Source organism: Ciconia boyciana, chromosome 19 (genome assembly GCF_034638445.1).
Source record: "Ciconia boyciana chromosome 19, ASM3463844v1, whole genome shotgun sequence".
NCBI lineage: Eukaryota > Metazoa > Chordata > Aves > Ciconiiformes > Ciconiidae > Ciconia > Ciconia boyciana.
This window is the reverse complement of record NC_132952.1, coordinates 1,820,899-1,843,803: the sequence shown is the minus strand read 5'-3', so window position 1 is coordinate 1,843,803 and position 22,905 is coordinate 1,820,899. Positions and strand designations below refer to the sequence as shown.

The following is a 22,905-nucleotide window of genomic DNA, read 5'->3' as shown; positions in this document are numbered from 1 at the left end:
TCCATCCTCATCCTCAGCAAGTACACGGGGGTCTGAGCACATGTGTGTTGCATATATATAAAAATATATACATACACACATCTCCGAGGCGGTGTGGCAGAAGTGATTAACATTCTCATGTTAAAAATCTCTCCGCATCTGCTTTGTCCTACACCCAACACTAAATATAACCATTCAATATGCTCTCTTCCTTCACCAGAGAGATAACATTGTTTAAGTAAGCCCTTTCAATTTTCAAGAGTCAGGTTGTTTTCTCGCGGCGGGGAGCTTTTAGCAGATCAGGAGGCAGAGGAGGGTGGTCCATGCAAACAAACCCAGAGGCACGAGCATCCCTAACATCCAAGTGCCCAAATCTTGCCCCCTTCCAAATAATTTCCCATCGTGAAGTCACCCAAATGTGGTTTCCCGCTCTAAAAAAAATATTGAAGACACATTTCTAGGAGCAGAAGGGTTTAATTTGGAAACCGGGCTCGCCTGCACTCCCACGCCGCTGCTATAATTACAGCGGCGTAAATTTGCTCTCCGTCAGGAGGAAACCCAACTATCTCCAGCCGGTTTGCATACATCAAGTGCTTGCAAAGAACTTCCTTAGAGAAGCAAAAAAAAAAAAAAAAGCCATAATAACGCAACAAGATGCGAATATAACTTAAAAAGAACCACCTCGGCCAGCGCTTATGGAAAATATCTCATTAGCAAGTTGCAAGGGGAAGACGTTCTGAGTGGAGATGAAGCGCTGGAGGTTTTTCTCCATGAATGATGGTCTGTCCAGAAGCCGAACCAGCAGCGTTATCACCCAGCCTTACTCCTGCTGGTGAAACATCTTTTGCACCCTTTCTGGAGCAATATCTACCCATTATATGGTGCTTCTCCATCAGCAGATCTAGCCTGTTATTCATCCTACATGGAAAAAACCCCAGTCCCCAGCAGCTTGCTGTCTATATTTTGGGGTGCTGGGCAAGGCAAAAGCTGCCCATATCCTCCTACCCTGCTCTGAGTCACCGCGTCCTTCTGCAATACAAGTTGGCAGGTATATCTTTAGGAGAAAAGCAAGAAAACCAGCCAAACCCAACCGCTGGCTCTTGGGATGCTCTTGGTGCTGCAAGCGGGGCATGTGGGTGGGATGGCAAAGCCTGTGTGTGTGGTGCCCCTCTTCTAATAGCTTGTGCAGAAGCTAAATCTGCAGGGAACGGGGCTTTTCTGGGCTTAAAAATACGAGAGAGATGCTTGATGGAGCAGAAAAAGTATCTTGGATCATGGTATATCAAGGGACTGCCTGAATTCGGACTGGAAATCTTCCTAAGCACAACTTAGAGCCAAGCTTTGAACCCTGCTCTCCAGAGGTGCAAAGCTGGGATGGAAACTGAAATCACTTGGCCATTAAAATCCCCTTCTAGACCATTTCCAACCAAACCAAGGATTTTTTTTTTTTTTTGCAGAAGGAAAGATGCAGCCAGCCGCTGACTTGTCATGAAGAAGGTGCTCATCTCTACGAGAGGGCTCGCTGGGTTACAGGGAGCTCAGCTCACCCACATCCCCACCACCTCAAAATTGGGGTGATTCTGGTGTTTTTGGTGATACCTGCTGAGCTGGAGCCTTTTTCTCCCCCTCCTGCTGTTATGACCCATCTCAGCCCTGCTGTGAGGAGCCAGCGGCTCCCAAAGCCATCGCTTGGCACCCGTGACGATGACAACTGCCAGCCAAAATCACCCTTTCATCATCTTCCTCTTTTCGAGTATTATCAGCACCAGGAGCAAAACACACCTTGGGGACCAGCCGGGCATCCTCCCCAGCACGAGCGCCATCGAAAGCAACATTGCTACCAGCAAATCCAGGGTTATCCATGAAACCCATCCCCCAAAAAAGCATTTCCATGGATGGCAGTCCACTTAGAAGCAACCCCAAGTGCCACCCACCATGGCCCCCCTGCCACCCTGCATCCCACCCATCGCTTTGCTCCCTTGGGGAGAAGCAAACCCTCAGCACGGAGCATCTCTGCATCGCTCCAACCCATCCCCGTCGCTGCAGATCCCTTTGCAAAGAAACAAATAGGTATAAATACACATGCAAAGCAGGCGCATCCCGGCAGAGGGGTCTCCAGCTCCTGTTTTCCCTGTCCTGGGCAGATAGGATGCAGCACCAGGATCTATCTACAAGCACAGGGAGGCGGAGCGGGGCTGGAATAACCGCTGCTAATCCCCTTTGCCCTCCCCTCCAAAGTATATTGTTGAAGGCATTATATAAACGGGAAATTATACAGAGGTTTGGGCAGGAGAGGAACTAAATCCCTGCCTCCCCTGCTCCTTTTTGCAATGCCTCCGAGAAACCCAGCCTTTCAGCCAAGAAGGGTTTTGCAGCTGGAGATGCGCTCCCGGCACCAGAAGAGATGAAATGTGTGGTCTGAAGGCCAGGCAGGGCTTGGCTCTGCCACGTTTCCACCACCACATCGTCTTTCCATTGGGTTGCAACGTCCCTCCACTGAGAAATGTGTTTTTTTCCTGATGTTCCCCAAACCTCCTTGGAGTCGAGGGCTAAACCCCTGAGAAGCCAGCAGCCAAATTCCCTTCCAGGCAGTCTCTGGCACGCAGGGCTTTGCTGTGGATTCAGCCCAGCACTGGAAACACCTCCTTCCCTGCTTCAAACCTCCCTCGCAGGGGCTGTCAGGACCCTCTTAATGATAGTTTTGCTTCTAGCTAATACAAGCACTAATTGCATTTCAAAGGACCAGCTCCAGCACTGGCTTCTGCTGCCAACACAGGCGTACCCCAGGTGTTAACCCTGCAAGATCGCAGGGACGCAGCAAGAAGGGTCACCTCAAAAGGGCTCGAGGTCACCCCACTAGAGAAGCACATCGGGGAGGGCTCTGATGCAGCGTTTAGGGGGGACGAACCCCATTTCTCAGCCCGCTGAGAGTGAAAACAAGCGGGGCACAGCCCTTCCCCAGTCCAAATGGCTCTGCAGACCCTAAAAAACCCAATTTTATATAATAACTCCATAGAGGGAACCACAGCGGAGGGTTATTGTCCCCGCACTTCGCTATGAGCCCTCCTGCCCTTGGCACTCGCGCAGCAAATCCCGTCCCAAAAGCGTTGAAAACAAGCCCGTGATTGACGGTTTATTTTAGGAAGGAGAGGGGAAAAGTGGGAAGGAGATAATGCGGGGAGAGATAATGTGAGCGCCAGTCATTAGTTAAAAACAAGCCCATCAGTACTCCAAGTGCCTCAGCAGAAAGCAAACAAAAGGGCAAAGAGAGCAGCTTGGCAAGGGAACAAACCCGGCCACATCAGCTGCATCCTCCCCGCTCGGCTCTTTGCAGCGGGATTTACGAGCCGGGAAGTTTGCAAGGCGAGAGCTGCACCTCCCGCCTCCGAAAAGAGGGATCTGGGGGCTCCGTCCCTTGATTTTCCTCTTCGCCAATGTCTGAGCAAAGAGGCTGACTCGGCGTCACTGAAATCAAGGTCTCCTCTTAGAAAATAGGGGAAAAAGCCCAAAGCACTGAGGAAATCCCATCCGCAGCGGGTCCCAAGGGGGCGATGCTTCATCCTCCCTGTACACGGTGCCAGGCAGGTCCCGTCCATCTCCGTCCTTACCAGGGTGAGGTTTCGGCTCCATCCCCACCTCCCTGGAAGGCTTTTCCCTCGGGAAGCACTGCAGGAGCCTTAGCATGATCCTTGCTCCGTCTCAGCCTCATTCCCAAGCCATTAGCACATCTGGATTAAATAAAACCTGCTCTTATCCCGACACTGTGGAGAGCATTTCATCAGCTGATCTTACAGCACTTGGCAAAAGGAGCAAGGCGAGCGCTGGTCAAGCATTTTCTGACAGAAAAGACCATTTCTGCAACGACAACCAGAAAAAAAAAAAGGTAGGTGGGGCCTGAAACATCTCCTGAAACATCTCCGTGAGCCCTGAAACGTCTCCGTGGGAAGGGGAGGCTTGTGAGAGCGTGGTTAAGGTCACGTCTGGACGCTCCGTAAAAACCCATCGATGCAGGAGCTGAGCCGCATTTCCATGGGGCTCAAGCCTGGACGCAACTTCCAGACCTTGCCTGGAAGTGCTTGCAGGCACCAGGGAGGCCACAGGGCATATACGAAGGCTGTGATGTATACAGCGTTCAGCATATCGCGTATAGCATTTAGCATACAGTATGTAGCACCTTGCATGTAGCATATAGCACGTTGCATATAGCAGGGGCTCCTTAGCTCCAGGCTCTTAGAAGCAAAACCAGGACCTGTAAGACAAGTCCTTATTTCAGCAGAGAGGGGAGCAACATCCCCAACCCAAACCCTACAGCATCCCTACGCTTTTTTTGGTGGGGGGGTGCTAATAATACCAAAGGATTACTTGTTGCAGCAAGGGAATTTGGGAGGTAAATACCCCAAAACTGAGCTCTGACATATGGGGGAGCTTTAGAAATGCTCAGGGACAGCCAGGGACCAGCCACGATTTAATGCATGAGGGTTCACGCAGAGAAATGAAGCCTGGAATATCTCCGCACCCCAAAGATGCTTATTAGCTGGGAAGGGTACAAGGCGAAGCGAAGATCCTTGCCTCTGTTAAAGCTTTTTTAAAGAGCTCTGGATTCAAACTGGCAGCTCTAAACCGCTACACATCGCAGCTGGTGGGAAGAGAAAAATTGGGCTAATTGGGGAAGGGCAATTAGCACGGTTAGGAGGATTTTCGGAAGGGGCTTCGGCTGCCTGCGTGGCCTGGATTTACCCAGAGAGCAAAGCACAGGCTTTGTGGAAACGCAGAATTCATAGATATAGTAGGAAAGGATTTAAAAAGAGGTGACCCTGAGCTGAATGCAAGATTTGCTGCGGAAAAGCACGAGTAGAAAAGGAAAGAGGGAGCATGGGATGGCTTTCCAGGTCAGCGCCATGCATTTGCAGGTGAATTAGAGCAGGTTTCGCTCCCACGTGGCGCAGAGGACGCTCCTCCTTTCCCCTCGCCCCCCCACCACGCCAGCTCCCGCTCGACACCTCTTTTCTTTAAATGAGCTCAGCAGAGACGCGAGCAGGTGGCTCCCATCACCCTGGCCAGGGCCACACGCTGGGCTCTTCCTACGGCAAGGAGCAAAATGAGCTTTTCCAGGCTGGCAAGGAGGAGCTGCCCCAGGGGCTGCGTGCAAGCTGGGAAACCCCTGCGAGGAAAAGCCTCGGGGGGTCCCTGGGAAAGGAGAGGGGGGAGAAATTCACCTTGCTGATAAAAATGATAACTGTAAAGGGATTTTTCCAAGCTGTTTTTTGGCTTGGAGAAGCGGCACGGGCATATCCTTAAGGGCAGGTGCCTGCAAACCCCAGCCTCAGCAAACCTGCCCTTTTGGGGCAAAGCCCATAAGCAGCTTCGAATAAAGAGCTACACTTGGATTTTCCCCTTTTTTGCCATCGCAGGAGGTGCCACGGGAGGGAATACAGAAGCTAAAGCAAACTGCTCAGATAAGGGCTATATAAATATCTCACCAAGATCAAAACTCAACATATTTAGCCCTCCCTTTCATGTTTGCAAAACACAGCTCTGATTTTGCACGGCTGTAAAACAAACCCCGATGAACATTTTATGGGAACATATTTCAGGTGACAAGCTGAGCGCCGGCTAATCAGCCAGCCCTGATTTCGGCGGTGCCAAGAAGCCATCGCCCTGCTTGCAGATGGGGCTTCCCAGCTTTCCAAAACCGGGGGGGGGGGCCCTGGGGCTACGGCTCCATCGTTATCCGTGGTCCAGCCGCTTGCCTCCTCCGCATGCCCTCGTTTTTTCATCTTGACAGCTCCTTAACCCACTTAGCCCTGCCCTAGGCAGCTTTTTCTGGCCAAAAGGGGAGAGATTGAGCTTGTTATAAGGAAAAAAGCTGTATTACAAGGGGTGATGCTCCCTGGAGGGATGTATAACACATCGAGAAGGATCCGGCCAACCTACCGCACAGCGAGGAAGCAAGCAGCTTCATTCGGGTAAATAAAAGGGCTTTTCATTACGAGGTGATGGATGGAAACCCCAAAAATGCTCCCATGAAGGCGCAGATGCTTTGCAGGAGGGGAAGCTCTTCCGACGGATCCCCGGTGCTCTTCTCGGAGCCGGCAGCGGGACCTCGTTGCTCCTCCTGGATGGGGCAGTGATGGGGGCAGCTGCCCGCCGAGCCGGCACCGTGCAATATATAAGGTGACAATAAAAAATAGGCGAGATTCCCCCCAAAAATGGCTTCGGAGACATATGGCAGACGCCGAGGGCAAATACACTCGTAGGGAAGAGCAGTGGGAGTTTGCGTGTTGGGCAAGTGCCCCCCCTGCGTCTTCCCAGGCAACGCGGCCGGATCCTGCTTGATCCCTTGTGAGCGAAGTGCCGGGATGGGGAGGGGATGGACCTCTGCGGGCACGTCCTCCCTCGCCACCACAACGCCGGCAGCTCCAGCCAAGGATGCCATCAGCCACAGAAAAGCCATCTGCCCGCTGAATTTCAGGAGCGGTGCTCGGCCTCTGCAGCCTCCTGCTGCCCGGAGCAAAGGGAAGCATCAGGATGGGTGCACCCGCCCCAAAACCAGGCTTTTTGCAACAATTTTTATCTGTTTGCTGAAAAAGCAGAGCGCAAACTGGCTTTTTTGGGACAGCATTTCTCCACCGAGGGCTAGGAGATACTTAACGCAGCTGATCCGCAGGATGTGGGAAAGCAGCAAAGTCCCAGCCTGGTTTTAAGAGCCAGAACCCGGCTCATGGATGTCCAAACCCAAGCGCTGCCCATTGAACCTGCCCGCGAGACCCTGCCAAACGCCGGGATCCTCCTCCCGCATCGCTTTATAACCCACAACCCCTCGCCGGGGCCGCCAGCTTCCTCTAGACCCACTGCAAAACAACTTTTACCTCTCCCCCCCCCCCTGCAAAATACACATTTCAAAGACAGATTTCCTCGTACCTGCTCGCCTGCTCTCACAAGTCAGCAGCAGAAGAGCAATCGCCCAATTTGCAGTGATAAAAAATAAGAGAAAGGAGGAAAAATGATCCACGCACCGGTGATGGGCAGCTTGCCGCTGGGGAAAAGCCAGGGGGACGCATTGTTCCTTGAAAATTATCTACCCGTGACCTTAAAACCGCGGTGGAGGTGGAGAGCAGACCCAGGTGGGAGGCAGGACTGGATTCGGCACAAGTTCCCCCCCGCCCCGAGCCGCGCAGATTTTATTATCGACCGCGTGCTGTTCAGCAGCACAATGCCGGCGGGATGCTCGGGCTGCTCGGAGCAAAGCGGGGAAGGGGGAAAAGAGCAGCAGCCACAGCCCGGCAGCACATAAAACCCAAAAGGGGAATGGCAAAGAGGGATGCAGGAGATGCACGATGCCTTCCCACCCCTGGCTCAGCCAAATCCAAGCCAGGCTCTGGCTAACCTCGGTGGTCCACGGTCCCCCAAGGATGATTTTGGAGCTGCTCGCAATGCCGGGGAAGAATCGGCTCCTTTGTGTCAACCTCTCCCCGCTCAACCCCGCAGAGCGCGGCCGCCGCTCCCCCTCCCCGCGCCCTGCAGCAGCTGACGGCGGCTTTCCGGAGAGGAAAAAGTACATTATAAATAAAAATTTAAAAAAATAAAAAAAAAGGAGATATCGAGCAAGCTCTGCTCGTCCCTCCATCACCCAGCGCTCTCAGCCTCCGGAGAGCAGCCGGGTCTCGCTATGCTCGTTAAAGAGCGGCCACCTGAGACCCCGCAGCGGGTGATTTGGGGGGGCGTGGGGATGGGGATGCGTGGGGAAAAGGGGGAAAGAGAAGGGAGATTGCCTTCAAACGCAGAAGAAATTAAATTGCACGGCTATCCCTCAGCCTCTGGGACGCGGGGAGGGGAAAGTTTCCTGCCCCGTTAATTTTTACCTCCTGGGAGCCTCGCTTTTGGGGACAGGGTGGGGGGGGCTTTTATTAAAACCTCTGCAGAGTAAAGCGGGGAGTCAAGATGTTCATTTCGGAGCTCAGCCAACTGCAAACCCCTGGGACGGGAGGGATTTGGGGGGCTGCTTCTCCCTGCCACCTATGGCATTTGGGACACCCCCCGCATGCCCAAGGGGCAGGGTGGGCTGGGGTGCCCCTGGGTCCTGCAACCCCCAAAAAAAAGCTATAGCTCACGGGGGCCCCCAGGGCACAGACCCCCCCCCCAGGGCTGGGACTCGCAGCCAGAACCCCAGCAGGGAAGGGGGATACGGGTGCCCCCCCAGTGACGCTGGCTCAGGGGTGAGGGACGAGCATCCCCCCCGCTTTCTTGCCCCGTCCCCCAGCACCGGCACCCAATTACCGGGTCCAAAGCAGGTGCCCTATTTTGGCTGCCCCATTGACGGGTCCAACACCAGCACCCTGTTAATGGGTTCCAAACCAGTACCCTGTTGGGGGGTGCCCCGTTAACGGGTCCCAGCCGGGTGCTCCATTAGCAACTGCCCTATTACCCCCTCCAAAACCAGTGTCCTGTTAACGGGTGCCCTATTACCGGCTCCAAACGGGGTGCCTGCCCCCACCCTGCACCCTCCGGAGCCCCCATCACCCCCGAGCCTCGGGGGGGGGGGGGAGGGTGCGGACCCCGGAGCCGCCGCATGCTTACCGGGGGGCAGGTGGGCTCCCCATTATTTCAGCGGCTGGGGGGGGGGGTGTCCCCTGTCCCCGGGGGGGTGGTGACACTCACCCAGCGCCAGGTCGAGGAGGTCGCAGAGCAGCAGGCAGAGGGGCAGGGGGCTCATGGTCCGCATGGTGCCCGCGGGGGGGGCAGCCCCATGGGCTCACCGGCGCCCCAGCCCCCTGCCCGGGGGGCAGGCGGGCATCGCGGCGGGGGGCTCCGTCCGTCCGTCCGTCCGCAGCTCCTCGACCCGCTCCCGCCGCGCTGCCGCCCTAAGCCGCTTTATCGGAGCGGGAGCGGAGCGAGCTGCCGCCCGCCCGCCCCCGGCCCCCCCCGGCTGGGCCCGCCCCGGCCCGGCCCCCGGGAGGTGCTGGAGGGGGCGGGAGCGCTGGACGGGGGCGGGAGGGAGGGCGCGGTATATGGGGGGATGCGGGGAGGATGCAAAGGAGGGGGTGCGGGGTGGAGAAGGGGATGCACGGGCCGGGGAGGGGGAGAGGACGGGTTGCGGGGTGTATGGGGGGTATGGGGTATATGAGAAGGGATGCGCGGTGTATGGGGGGAGCAGGAAGCGGGGTGCGCGGTGTATGGGGGGGGAACAGGAAGGGGGTGCGCGGTGTATGGGGGTGTATGAGAAGGGGATGCGCGGCCCAGCGCGGGGTTGCAGGGGGATTCCGCGGGGTCCGGGGGGCAGGAGGAGGTGCGCGGCCGAGGGAGGGGGTGCAGGAGGGATGCGAGGAGTTTTGGAGGGTGCAGGAGGGGAAGGGCGGCTGAGGGAGGGGTGCAGGAGGGGATGTGCGGTCCAGGCAGGGGGGCACGGTCCGGGGACGGGGGGGGCATAGGAAGGATGCTGGATGCGGGTAGGGATGTGGGGTGCAGGCAGGGGGAGGGATACAGGCAGGGATGTGGGGTGCAGGTAGGGGGGCGGGATGCAGGCAGGGATGTGGGGTGCAGGAGAGGGAGGGAAGCAGGCATGTGGGGCGCAGGCAAGGATGCGGGGCGCAGGCAGGGATGTGGGGTACAGGAGAGGGAGGGATGCAGGCAGGGATGTGGGGTGCAGGTAGGGGGGCGGGCTGCAGGCAGGGATGTGGGGTGCAGGAGAGGGAGGGAAGCAGGCATGCGGGGTGCAGGCAAAGATGCGGGGCGCAGGCAGGGATGTGGGGTGCAGGAGAGGGAGGGATGCAGGCAGGGATGTGGGGTGCAGGCAGGGGGGCAGGCTGCAGGCAGGGATGTGGGGTGCAGGCAGGGGGGCGGGCTGCAGGCGCAGGTAGCCAGAGGGGGCCCTGGGGCAGCAGTTTCCACCTGACCCCCCTTCCTGCAGCAATCCCCTCTCCCTGCAGCCCCCCAGCAGCAGGATCCAGCCCTGGAGCCGTTCAGTCCCCCCCAGATCACATGCCGGCCAGGGATGCACATCCCTGCATGGCCCTGCTGCGCAGATGACCTTGTTTTCCTCCATCTCCCGGGATTTAATTAGTTCCTGGACACAGGGGAAGATGCGAGTATTATTTATGAAGAGCCCAGGTAGGGAGCGGGATGGCCAAGGGCTTGCAGACAGCCACGGCAGAAGAGATTAGGGGGCTGGAGGAAGATTTTCCTCGAGGCTGGAGGCCTCTTTCTGTTGCTACTCCACCTTAGAAGAAGCGCTTCCCAAAACCACACCTCTTTTCTTTGCAAAATCAACTTTTTTGCAATTACTTTTGATTTTTTTCCGGTCCTGTGTGGTCGCCCTGTCTCCCCAACACCTTTTTTTACAGCCCTCAAGCCCTGCTTAATCCTACCGCTTCCCAAAATCACGCGAACGCCCCTCATTTCCAGCTGCACAAAGCCAGCCCCATGCAAAAAAACCCAAACCAACCCAGCATCCTGCTTTGGGGCTTATATTTGCAAAAAAAGCACCAGGGCAAAAGGTTTCCCTGGGATGGGGATGGGGAACAGCCCCTGTGCTGAGACTTTGGCACAACCAGCGACACCAGTCTGATGAAAACTGGTGGGTTATGGCTGGTTTCTTAAAACAACCACCCTGAAAGGATTCAGGCTCTGTGCAGATCAGCACCAAAAAAAAAAAAAAATTAAATAAAATCAATTAGTTGCTGAAATTCCTTGGAGTGAGCTGGATTTTCTCTCCCTTCTCCCTCTGCCTTTCATCCGCCAGGAAAAGCTACGGTTCGTTCTTGCATGGAGATGTCTGGAAATCAAATCTTGCTTTATTTGATCGTGGATTCGATGGCCCCCCGAGAGACATCGCCTTTTCTTTACTCTCCCAGGAATATAATAGCCAGGGTAGGAAGAACTGGCGTTTGCGGGGCCGTATCCCAGCAAACCCAGCAGACCCTAAAAAAGCTTCAGCCTAACTAGCCAGCCCCGAGGTAAAACCGAGTTCAGCCAAGCCAAGCGTGCTGCTGTTGTTTTAAAGCCGCTCTGCCAGGTTAACAGCCCGCGCTCGACCCAAATGGTGCTGTCAGCTCCTGTAAGAGCCGCTGCTCCGAGATGCCTCCACTGAGACGGGTTTTTTCCTCCTCTTGCTTCGCCGTGCTGAGCCGCAAACCCCCGGCTCCATCACTCACCATCCCGTTTTTCACCCCCATCCCAAGCAAGCTGGAATATTACTATTTTTCTTTGGAGGTGCACGGAGCAATTTTTTCTGCCCTCGGATGCAGTAACCCCTAGATGAGGTGCATAAGGAGGCAAAGATTTTAGGCTGGGAAGTGGAGAAGGGTTGTCCAGAGAAAAGGGAGGTTTAATAGCTGCACTCTGAGGTAGTCCCTTGCAAAATAAAAATGAGAAAAAAAAAATAAATCCCGTGCCTTTTCAAGCTGAATTTTGGCCCCTTGCAGCTTCGGCTCTGCCTCTTGGCTGCACAACCTTCTCCTGGAGCAAAAGCAATGACCCGGTGGGAGAAGCATAAACTAAATATCCCGAAACATTTAGAGCAGGACTTGTTTTCCTGTGGCAAAGCATCTTTGGCAGCCTCCAGATTTAGCATTTGAGCGCAGGGAAACCCAGTGAGAAGCATGCGGGCCATCAGCCGGATCCCAGGACATTGAAGGAGACAGTAAGTGATGTAAATTGGTGGATAAAAATATTGCCGTTTGTATTGGGTGTCTGGCTTGGTTGGGTTTCGCCTGGGTTTTAATTTCGTGTGAATACAGCGGCTGGTAAAAGCTACTCGGTTGACAGCCCTGGGGGCTTTGGTCCCCTGGAAAGGCATGAAATGAGCCGAGCCGGTGGGGAGCGATGCTCTTTTCCCAGCCAAACACAGCCGTCTGGACCGCGAGGGGGGTTATTCCATATTTTTTTAACAAATAAGTGTTTCCTCGCAGCCCCACCCCATTGCAAAAGGCTGGATCGCTTCCTCCAGGCATCAAACCCTGCAAAACATCGCTGTTTTGGGATGGAGCTGTCGTCCTCCTGTCCTTCCCATCTTCATGAGGGACAGATCCAGCCTGGAAAACTAGGTCCAAAGCCCCATCCCCGACATCCTTTGGGAGCAGCTTAAATCCAGGGCAGAGTATTGCGGACGAGTCTCCTCTGTCTGTCCTCGGTGACCCCGATTCGGCACAAAAAAAGGCTCCAAAAGGTGAAATTTCTCAGCTCCTCTTTCCTGACCTTTCCAGAAGAAGCCTGTGTACTAATTAGGCGAGTAATAACGTGGCGAGGATGCGATTCCTCATTAGCTTTTGAGAGATTCCCAGCTACACGAATGATATGCATCTACAAGAAAATTAACTTGGGCACGAGGGCTCCGCAATCAAGATTAATGAAGAAACGGGCAAAGAGCAGCACGGGGCTGCCCCTGCCCTTCGCAGGGAGCTGAGCACCTCCCAACATGGGGCGAATCCCAAACTGCGGGGACGCTCCTCGGCAGAGTGAGTCGGTGGAGAAAGTCCCCATCAAGCCTGGAACAACCCAAATTTTCCCCATAGATGGGAAATCTCTGTGTAACGCATTCAGGATCTCAGCCGGTCCCTACCGCCCGGATCAGCACCATCCCTAGTGCTGGAAAATACTTGCTCAGAGCAAGTTAACTTCTTATAAGTTAAGATAACAAGTTAACTTGTGTGATAAAGAGTGACACAGAGAGTGCTCATCTCTGGTCCAGATCTCCAAAGCTCCGTTGCTTATGAGCTAAAGCGACATCAGTTCATCCCAAGAGCATCAGCATCCCAGCGCCCGGTCTCAGCCGCATCCCGCGGTCCCTGTTGCAAAGCCATCGGGAAGGAGAGGAGATATTTCCCACATTGCCTGGAAAGCAAAACCTCTGCTTCTCCCATCCACTTTCCCGTTATTGAAGCTGCGGCGCGAAGGGGTAATTAGCCGCAGATCATTCCCATTAGCGTTATCCCTGGCTAATTACCCCATGGAAAAATGTATCCCGCTACAGTGTTCGCAGACACCGTAGGTGTTCATCCCTCTTTGCATCCCTCGATGGCTTGAAACCTGGGGCAAAATTAAATCAAGTCACAGGTGCCTGACTTCAAATAATGCATTTTTCTCCTCGCAAGTAGTTTTCTATCAAAAATAGAAATGCCAGCAGTCAAAAAGCAAAAAATCATCATCAGGGGATGACCCACCACGCCGTGTTTAACCCAAAACATTTTCCTTCGTCGCAGTAGCCCAAGATCTGGCTTTTCCCACCCGCAACATCCGTTTTTCAACAATAAAAACCCATTGTCAAATGATACATTGATGTTTCCAAAATGCAGCTTTTCTGGCATTCCTGCCAGAAGTTTTTCTTAGCAAAGCAGCTGGAGCCAAAGCGCCGTTTCCCTGGTTAAAACATCTCATTGCATTTATTTTTAGTGTATCACTGAGCGCTGAATGCCCTCGACCGAGCCCGCTCCGGCCAGGTAATGTGAAGCATCCAAGCCCTGTGATGCAGGAGGGAATTAAAGCAATTTTTTCGATGCTTTTCTCCTCCCTTGACAAGCTGAGCGGTGGAAAACCGTGAGGAGCAAAAGAGCATCATCATGTTAGCAAGGGGCTTTTCATAGCATGCAGGCTGTAATTAATAAACTATAATTAACGTGCTCCGGCATTGACACAGAAGGGCAGGAGTAAACCCCAGAGCCCCTGACCCCACAGCCTAAATGTGCATAAATGTGCTTTTATCCCCAAATCTCTCAAAAATAAGGTATTATTCAACCCAGCCTCTTACTTCAGCTCCACCATGCATTGACTAAGTCCCACGGCTGGTGTTTGGGGCCATAATTATTCCATTATTATTTATAATAATAATTATCAATCCATGCTGGTGGCTAATATATTTTAAAAGGCCCTATTTCATTCATCTATGCACCAAAAGGGCATCCTATAGCTAAATATATGGTCACACGAGAGGGAGAAACATCCCTTCTATACGGGCAAAATTCAGAGTATAAGTCCCCATATGTTCAGCCCTGTCCTTCCCCCGAGCTCGTGAGTCAATATTAAGGCTGGATTTCCTGTTTTCCACCAAAATGATCTGGGGGAGTGAAAAAAACCCTCATTTTTTAAAAACACTGCAGTATTTCATGCCTGTAAGTCACTCAGGGAGGGGTTTGGGGCTTGAATGTCATGTTTTTAGAAAAATTGGGAGTATTTTGAAAGGATTAACGTGGCCTTTCTATCCCTCCCTGCAAATGGAGGGTTTCAGTTTTTCAGCTGGAAAGAACATTTTGTTACAGAAATCCCTCCACTTCTGCCTTAAAAAAAACCAAAATTGAAACATTTCAGCTGCCTTTGAGACCAACCATCTCAGCTGCTCGCATTTTTCCCCCAAACCCATGATTTGCCAGAAACCTTAATATTTTCCTTCCATCCTAGAATAACCCTTCTCCTCCAAATTTGGCCTTAAAATTATTTGCATGGTTTGGGGGCTGTGCTTGGCCCAGCGTACCCAATGTTCCTGCAGCATCGCCAAGTTGCAAGGGGAAAAAAAATTGCTTTAACCCCAACCGCCACTGGAAATACCTTGCTTTTTTAATAGGATGCTCATCCCAAAACCACCTCGATCAGCCCACAACCCTAAATCCCCTCCAAACACACTCTCCAAGAAACATCTACCGTCACTAAATGAATCCTCCTAGGAGCTATATAAATATAAAAGCGCACATGCATAGATATATATACATGTAAGACGTTCGAGAGGACGTCTTCGCAGCTGTATAAATAGGCCGATGACAGCCACGGGATGGATATAAATAAGATTAAAAGTTGCAGGCACACCTTTCCACAGCGTTTTTCCCACCTCCATCCCCACACATTTTGCAGAGAGGATGGAAAATACCGCTCTCCAGCCTCCCCCAAGCCCCACGTTTGCTCTAAACCCATGCTGTTTGCAAATAGATGGGTTAAACGGCCTCAAAACCTGCTCGGGACCAGCCTCAGGGCTTTTTGGTTTTGCTTAGGCTGCTGGGGATTGCATCCATCCCCATCTTCACCAAACTCATTGCCACCAAACAATGTTAGACACAGACAAAAAATGCTGCTTTTTTCCCCTTTTCCCCCAATAATCCCAGTTCCAAAAAACCCCACTCATGCCCAACCAGGGCCCCTCAGCCTGGAAAATGGGTTAAAAAAAATATTAAGCAACAATTTCAGGATCTTCTTCTGATGCTGGCAGCCATGCTGAACGCTCGCTTCGGCTTTTTCCCCCCAGGGAATGGGTAGAAAAAAAGAAAATCGCTATAAAAATGAGCAAGTGGAGAAATTAGAGCAGAGCATGGCCGTCACCCGCCTCCCCCATCGTCCCTCCACGTTTGGGACGAGGGGACAGGGGACCACACCATGGGGTGATGCCCAAAACCCTGCTGGCTTTTTGGGCATCTCAGCCCCATGGTGGCCAACGGATGGGGCACTGCACAGATGTCACCGCGTCCGTCCCGTTGGCTCCATCCCCCTTTTCAGCCCTTGCAAATTTGGGGCAAGCCTTCTCCCAGCACAAGCTGGGTTTCCCTTGCAGCGACCAAAACCAGAGCAGCACCCTCTGCTCCATTAGCGGGTTGCAAGAAAAGCACCCCAAAAGCTCAGAGTTTTGCAACAAGAGCTGGCATGCATCCCTGCCGCCTTCTTCCTGAGCATCCCTCCAGTGAGCAAAGAACGGGGGGGTTGCAAAGGAGCATCCCTCCTTGAACAAATAACGGAGAGCTGGAAACAGAGCATCTCTCCTTGAACAAATAATGGAGGGTTTGCAACAGAGCATCCCCCCAGCAAACAAATATCAGGGGGTTTGCAATGGGGGATGCCTCCGTTGAACAAATAATGGGGGGTTTGCAATGAAGCATCCCTCCGTTGAACAAATAACGGGGGGTTTGCAAAGGAGCATCACCTTGGTGAACAAATAACGAGGGGTTTGCAATGGGGCATCCCTCCGTTGAACAAATATCAGGGGCTTTGCAATGGGGCATCCCTCCGTTGAATATCAGGGGGTTTGCAAAGGAGCATGACCTTGGCGAACAAATAACGGGGGGTTTGCAACAGAGCACCCCCCTAGAAAAAAATAATGGGGTGTTTGCAATGGAGCATCCTTCTGCTGAGGAAATAACGGGGGGGTTGCAACAGAGCATCCCCCTAACAAACAAAAACGGGAGGGTTGCAATGGAGCATCCCTCCACTGAACAAAGAATGGGGGGTTTGCAAGAAGCACCCCCTAGCAAAAAAATAATGGGGGGTTTGCAATGGAGCATCCCCCCAGCAAACAAATAACGGGGCGGTTGCAATGGAGCATCCCCCTGGTGAGCAAATAACGGGGTGTTCACCAGCCATATCCCACGCAAGGAGTGAGGAGAGGGAGGGAATACCCCCCCGAGCCAAGCTTGTCGCCGTCTTTAGCGACTGGAACAAATCCGAAGTGTCGACCGAGACCGTGTTAAGCATTCAGGGAGACAAATGCCAGGCCCGGGAATAAAGATCGGCTGCTCCCTTTTATTTCCATAAGGCAATAATAACCTGCGCCTTCGCTTTATGAAGTCGAATTTGTTACGGCGGATGAGCTGTAAAAAATTGTGGGGTGGGGGTGAGGGGGAAAAATAGAGGCTATAAATAAATTTGTAATTTTAACATGCATTACCATGTAATTGTGAGGGTAAAGGATGGAGCCAGCGCTGGGTTGGAGCTAGCTACAGCCTCCCATGGGTTTTTTTGGCCGAGCTACGAGCCTCTGGGGACGGATCCTGTTGAATTCTGATGGGGGCTTTGGCAGGGCATGGAGAAGCCCAGAAAAGAGCAGGAAAAGGGGTAAATAATATTTCCCGATTGCGACAAGGCGCTGTGAGCGATTAGCAAGACAGCAGAGCCAAACAGCCGAGCCTCAAAGCTCCTGTACTGATGGGAAGGTGGATCTGGGATTTAAGCATAGATACCTATAATTTTGGGGCTGAAGAAAAATTGCAAATTTATTCTCGATGTGCATTAAGGGCTTCAGGAGAGCAGTCTGCCCTCGGATGGGCACCGGGGGGTTGATTTCTGCTTGGGGAGAAGGGCTTGAAGTGCTGGCGTGGGGATGCTGGGGACAAAATGGGACCAGTGGATGGATGCAGCGTCCTTCGGGATGGAGGCATCGCGGGGAGGAGGGAGCGCAGGTCCCAGGCGTTTGCAGAGCCCCAGCCTGCTTCTGCAGGGCTGGCACTTGGCAGCTGTTAAACAAAAAGAAATCTCCTATCTTAACGGTCAGGGCCACTTTTGTGGGGGAAGTTTTCAGTGCAAAGCCAGGAAAAAGCCAGCTGCTGCTCCATACAATGGGAAAAAAACCTCCAAGCATCTTGCTGACCCATGCAATGTGTTTCCAACCTCGAGCAGCAACAGAAGACAGACAGACACACGGACAGAGGGACAACCGCCCTTTAAAAGCAGAGGGCAGCTCCCCACCAGCTCAGGGCTGCTGCGGGTGGCCATAAGCCATTGGGATTTTAATATATTTTGCTAAAATATATTTTAGGATCATCTCCCCCGTTGCGGCTTTACTGGCACGGCCGCACTTCGGGGCTGCTCGCTTTGCAAATGGAGCGAGCGGTGACTCGGGGAGCGCAGGGACCTCCCTCCCATCACGCTGTCCGCCTCCCTATACTTATTTTTTTCCAATATTTTATAGAGCCTTTTCCCCGTCAGGTAGCAAAGACGCCAGGGTCAGCCGAACCCGGGCCCACTGCCATCTCGGGCGCGGAGACATCTGTTATTTATTTACCGATGCCCGTCGGTATTGCTTGCTTGCAAAAGGCTGTCAGGTCTTTTTTGCGTCTGGTGCCTTGCTCCGTCATGCCCGAGCTTGCTTGTATTTTGGGGGGCTGATCTGGGGCTTATCCACACAAGTTGGGGGTTTATGGGATGTTAATAGGACAATAAATATATTTTTGTGCATGGAAAAGCCACTTAATAGAAGGGCTGTGTCTTGGGGAATAAGGTGGGTTCTTACCCTGAGCGGTGTTTCCTCCCCTAACGGGGACCGGGGAGGGATGCTGATGGCAGCGGGAGCCTTTCCAGCCCTGCCTGCATCCCCTTTTGACCTCAGCTCCTCCGCAGATGCCCAAAACCTTGGGAAAAGCCAAGGCTGGGAAGGCAGAGCTCACTGGGACCCAGCCAAACGCGACGAGACAGGTCCCCTCCAGCCCTCGCCCGTCTCCCTGGCACGGCAGGAGCAGGGGGGTGGCTGGCTCCTGCCTCCCCCCTCCCCGTCTCCCTGCGCATAGCAAGGCAAACACATCCCCCATGCATTTGCAGAGGGATTTCCACGGCAGAGGGGCTCGTCTGGGGGTAATCCTGGCTGGCAGCGGGGCGAGCGGCTTTTCGCCGCTTCTCATCGCCCAACTCGATGGGAGCAAACAGCAGCCGGCGTCTGTTTAAACAGAGACGCCGTCGGGTGCATCGCCTGGCTGTTTACACTCCTGCAAAAGCAATATCACCCAAGCCTCTCTCGGCTGTCATCTCATTTCACATCTCATCCGTGCCTCCTAAATTCTCTTTGCATCCCATATCACGAGGTTTGCTTCCCTTCGCAGCACACCTCCTAGCATCCAGCGCCCGAAGGGGTTGCCCCGCTCACCCAGCCTGACCTCTGCCAGGGGGAAAATTGCATTTTTTTCCAGCAAATTCACCGCAATTCCTACGCAGCTCTGCTCCAAGTCACGCTCTGTATTAACATCACCGGGACAGACCTACACCAGCTGCATCGTCCAGACCTTCCTCCTCCTCGCTCACTTCCAGCATCCCTATACCCGCTTTGCTTTCACACAGCTTTACCTCCCCAGCCCATAAATCTGCAGGTCTGAAGCAACTATAAATTTTTTACATATTGTCAGGGGAGCTCTTACAATGTCTGTATCACCTTGGGCACATAAGGTGTTTCGTGAAGCGGGGAGCATCCATCCATCTCAGAAGAGAGAGTGTGTTTTCTGCGTTGGATGCTGACTTTTAGCACTGTCCATCACCCAGCGAGAAATACAGATAACAGGCAACACACGCCGATGCAAACAGGTGAAATTCAGGCACTGGGGAAGTTTTCAGCCAAGTTTTCCATTTATTTCTACACATTTGAGGCTCCTTCCCAAAGGTGTAAATGGGATTTGCTTGTTTGCATGCTTTTTTTTCCCCCAGCAGCAATGTGTTTGCTTTCTGCCTTGGAAGAAAGGTGAATTATGGAAGTTCTCCCAGCAGCCGGGTTAGCAAGCACTATTGCAAGCAGGAGAGAAAAAAAAAAACACCTCAGTTTCGACCCAACTTGAAGACATGTAGGTCAATTCCTCAACATCCAGGTAAGCAAGACGAGCCCCCGATGGGACTTGTAGCATCTCTTTAGTGCCTGCCTTCCCGGTGGTGAGGGATGGGTGAGGGAAAGGGAAAGGATGCTTTTTGGCTCAAAAGCCTCAAAATGGGGGTTTTGAGATGACCGAACAAGCCGCCCCCAAATTTCAGGTTTGGGGCACAAGGAAGGATAAGGAGCAGTCGCACAAGATGGGTTTCCTTAGGAAAAAGCAGTTAAAACAAGCTGCCCAACAGCCCTGCGCCGGACCCGCTAAATACCTTACGGGACGGCTCATTGCTTACCGAGACCAAAGCAAAAATGAAAATAAAAGTAAGTTTTTTGGGGCAAGCACAAGAGGACTCAGTGGTTCATAGCTGCTGCAACGGAATATAGGAATTGCTGCCACATTTGGGAAAAAAACCCCCATCCTCCCAGCCCGGGGGCTGCCCATCGCCTTCGCCGGTGGCAGATGCAAAAGCAGCCGGAGATGGAGCTCAGATGCAAAGCATCCACATGGCAGGTGTCAAAAATTCAGCGAGACGAATCACGCTGTGATCTCCAAGAGCATCCCATCTCCACAGGTGCTCTCCTTCTTCATCAAGGCCATGTAAAGCAACACGTTTCAAGCACAGCACAGGTCTTTCAAGCTTAAAAACATGATCCCGAGTGCTTTCCGCACCTCCCGTCTATGCCTGCTCCGACTCCAGACGACTCCTTTGGGAGCACCAGGATGGTTTCGCTGCTCGAGGTTCAGCAGAAAGAGGGAAATAACGGAGAAAAAGCAAGATCCTGACTCCTCGAGCACCGCTGCCTATTTTACCTTCAATATTTTTTAACGTGCTCCTCTGCAGCGGGTTTTCCCCCCCTCCCATCGCTGCTTCACCTCCCAGCGTCGTGAGCGAGATGTAGCAATGCGGCTTGTGTACCCTACTAAAAGATATTTAATAAATATGCAAATCACTCCCTGCATCTCCTCGGGCAGGTGAGGTGCACAAATAGGCTGTAGTTAAGTATTAAATCCATCCCCTGCCAAGTACCTGGAGAAGAGCAGAATAAACCGGAGCTGAAGTTTGCATGGAAACAGGGTAAAGAAATGCATCTGACGGCGGCGGGGAAGCTTTTCTCATTGAAAAACAAATCCAATACACCGTACCATAGCACCCACCGGTCTGAATTTAAGTGAGCTGGAAGAGAAAACTGCTAAAACCACAGCACAGAGTCTCATTACGGACCAGACGCATGAAATTTTCCTTTTATCAAGTCAAGTTTTCCCCACTGGGTTTTTGCAGCATTTCTCAGCCCCCGACTCCTCTTCCTGGACTGCTGGTGCCTGATTTCTCATCTTTACCCTATTCTGTATTTCCCAGACCCATAATACCCTTCCTATCAGGCTCTCTTCTTGGATAAATAAGCCCAATCTTTGCAATCACTCTTCAGAGATGATTTTTTCCAAGGCAGGCAGACTTTATAAATGCTTCCCCCAAGGAATAAATCACTATTTTTCCCCCAGGCTAGCCGAAATAAATACAACACTGAGCAAACCTTGATATGGGAACAGGCAGGCAAGTGCATGTAGGTGTCTTATTACTCCGTGCTCTTGAGCGTGCCGTGGTTTCCCCCTATTTTTCACCCCAAAACTCCCAAACCCAAGGAAAGTTGTCATCCGTATAGAGCGCAGGAATAGGAGCACAGCTTGGATTTGAAGCCAGGCCGCCAATTTACAGGATTATCCCATACAATGTTGAAACCAGTTACCGCGCTCGGTATTTTTGCCCTCTAAATCACCAGATTTGAGCAAAGGTTGTAAGAAAATGCTTCCACCAAGCCAGCTGGCCCTTCCAGCCTGCGAACTTTGCAAGCATGATCCAAATGCTTTTTTATTGCCCCTTTCTTTGAAAGCACCGAGCGTTCCCCTTGCCAGCTACCTGCCTGCACGCAAAACCCTGCCAGATGGCCCATTGCTGCCTCCTGCCAGCTCCTGCCCATCCCTGCCGGCACGGGAGGGCAGACCCATGTGGCTGTGCCCCTGCCAGATTGCTCCTATGGGATCAAACCCTACCCCCCCCCCCAAATCCTCTGGAAAATAATAGAGGCAGCGATGCTTTGCATGGGGATGGAAACACGGCCCTGCAGCAATCTGGGAGAAGCCACATTTTACATCACGTGAGGCAAGGAGCCTAAAAATGACCTCGAAAAAGAGCCAGAGCTTTCCAGAGAGAAACAACGGGGCTGTCAAGACAGGAGGGCTTTGGTCGATTGGATGCACAACTCGGCGTCAGCTCAAGCTGTGGTGCTGGCAGACAAATATTGCAAGCAAAAGAGCTGACCTTAAAAGATGCAGAAGAGCAGCTGGGTCCCATGCATCTCCCCCACCAACTAGAGGAACAAGCAGTATTTTTTTTTTTTTTCAGAGCAAAAGGGAAAAAAAAAAGTTATCTTTCATAAAAATGGTTTCCAAAAAAATATAATAAATAATAATTTTGGCGTTGCGTGGAGCTTTCACTCCTCCGCTGGCCATGGTGAAACGGAAGCCGGAGCACCACGTCCCCTGGCGCTTTTGAGCAAACCCAGCAATAATAAATCAAAGCCACCCGCCACAACCTGCCGTGAAGCAACGAGGAGGCAAAAGGGAAAGAGCACGACCAGCTCGCACGGGGAAAAAGCCAAGAGGGGATGGGAGCCAGTTGCTCTGCATGAACACAACCGCTTGCCTCAAGCTCGGAGAAAGAATTCTGCTTTTTAAGGGGTTTTTTCGAGCCTTTCAGAGGAGACCTTGCCCTCCTCGAGCAGTTTTACAGCGAGCATTGAGCTTGGCGCCTGTCTCAATTCTGGGCACATCCACAACCCTGCCCAGCACACGACTATTTTCTTTGGAGACCTGACCTTGGTCCATAACAGGCAGTTTTACAAGGAGGAAAAACACCTTGAGGAATTTGCAGAAAACTCACTTTTAGCAAGGAGGTATCTCGCTTTCCTTTTGCTTTCTCTATTTATGAGCTCTTTGGAGATTTGGCTAGACATCTGTTCGCAAAGGGGCAGTTTTCGGGGATGTTGCAACATGATGGCGAGCAAAGAGTCACCGGCAATGTCTGACCTGGATCCTTTCTGCTCCTTTACATCAGCAACGGGATCCCTTCAAAATAAACCTTCTCCCAAGAGGATTTCCAGCTAAAGAAGCAGGGGGGTGAGGGGAACTGTTACTACTACATCTGGAAGAGGTGAGGAGGAAAGACAGAAGCAAAAAGCAAGAGAGAAGCAGTTGAATTTTAATGATATCTACTTTATTTAAAGGGAAAAAAAAACAAACCCCAAACCCAAAACCTTGGGCATTTGCATGAAAGTGCCTGGCTGTAACACTGCCAGGAGAAGGCGGTTGGAAAAAGGCCACAAAAGGAGCTGCCTCTTTGCATTTCGGCTCCGTGCATGAGTTACAGTGCGATTCCCGAGGACGCTGGGCTTATCGCTCCTGATAAGCCTCTTTTTATAGGTCTGGCAGTGAGATGCGAGAAAGCAGTAATTAAATTTTCACGCGGAAGAAGGCTTCTGCTTTGCACCCGCATTGGGAGAAGTCAGCATAAAACATAGAGGTGGGACAACGACGGGGGGATTTCAATTGTATTCAGGGC

The 22,905-nt window shown here is 52.6% G+C and overlaps 1 protein-coding gene across 1 annotated transcript in view; it reads right to left on the bottom strand.

The window, feature by feature from the left end:
• Positions 1 to 8,701, bottom strand: part of IGSF21 (immunoglobin superfamily member 21) — a 44,672-nt gene extending 35,971 nt beyond the window's left edge. The window contains exon 1 of the mRNA XM_072884303.1: positions 8,638 to 8,701. Within this exon, the coding sequence (XP_072740404.1) occupies positions 8,638 to 8,701 (64 nt within the window). The remainder of the gene's footprint in view (positions 1 to 8,637) is intronic.
• Positions 8,702 to 22,905: the final 14,204 nt, after the last annotated feature.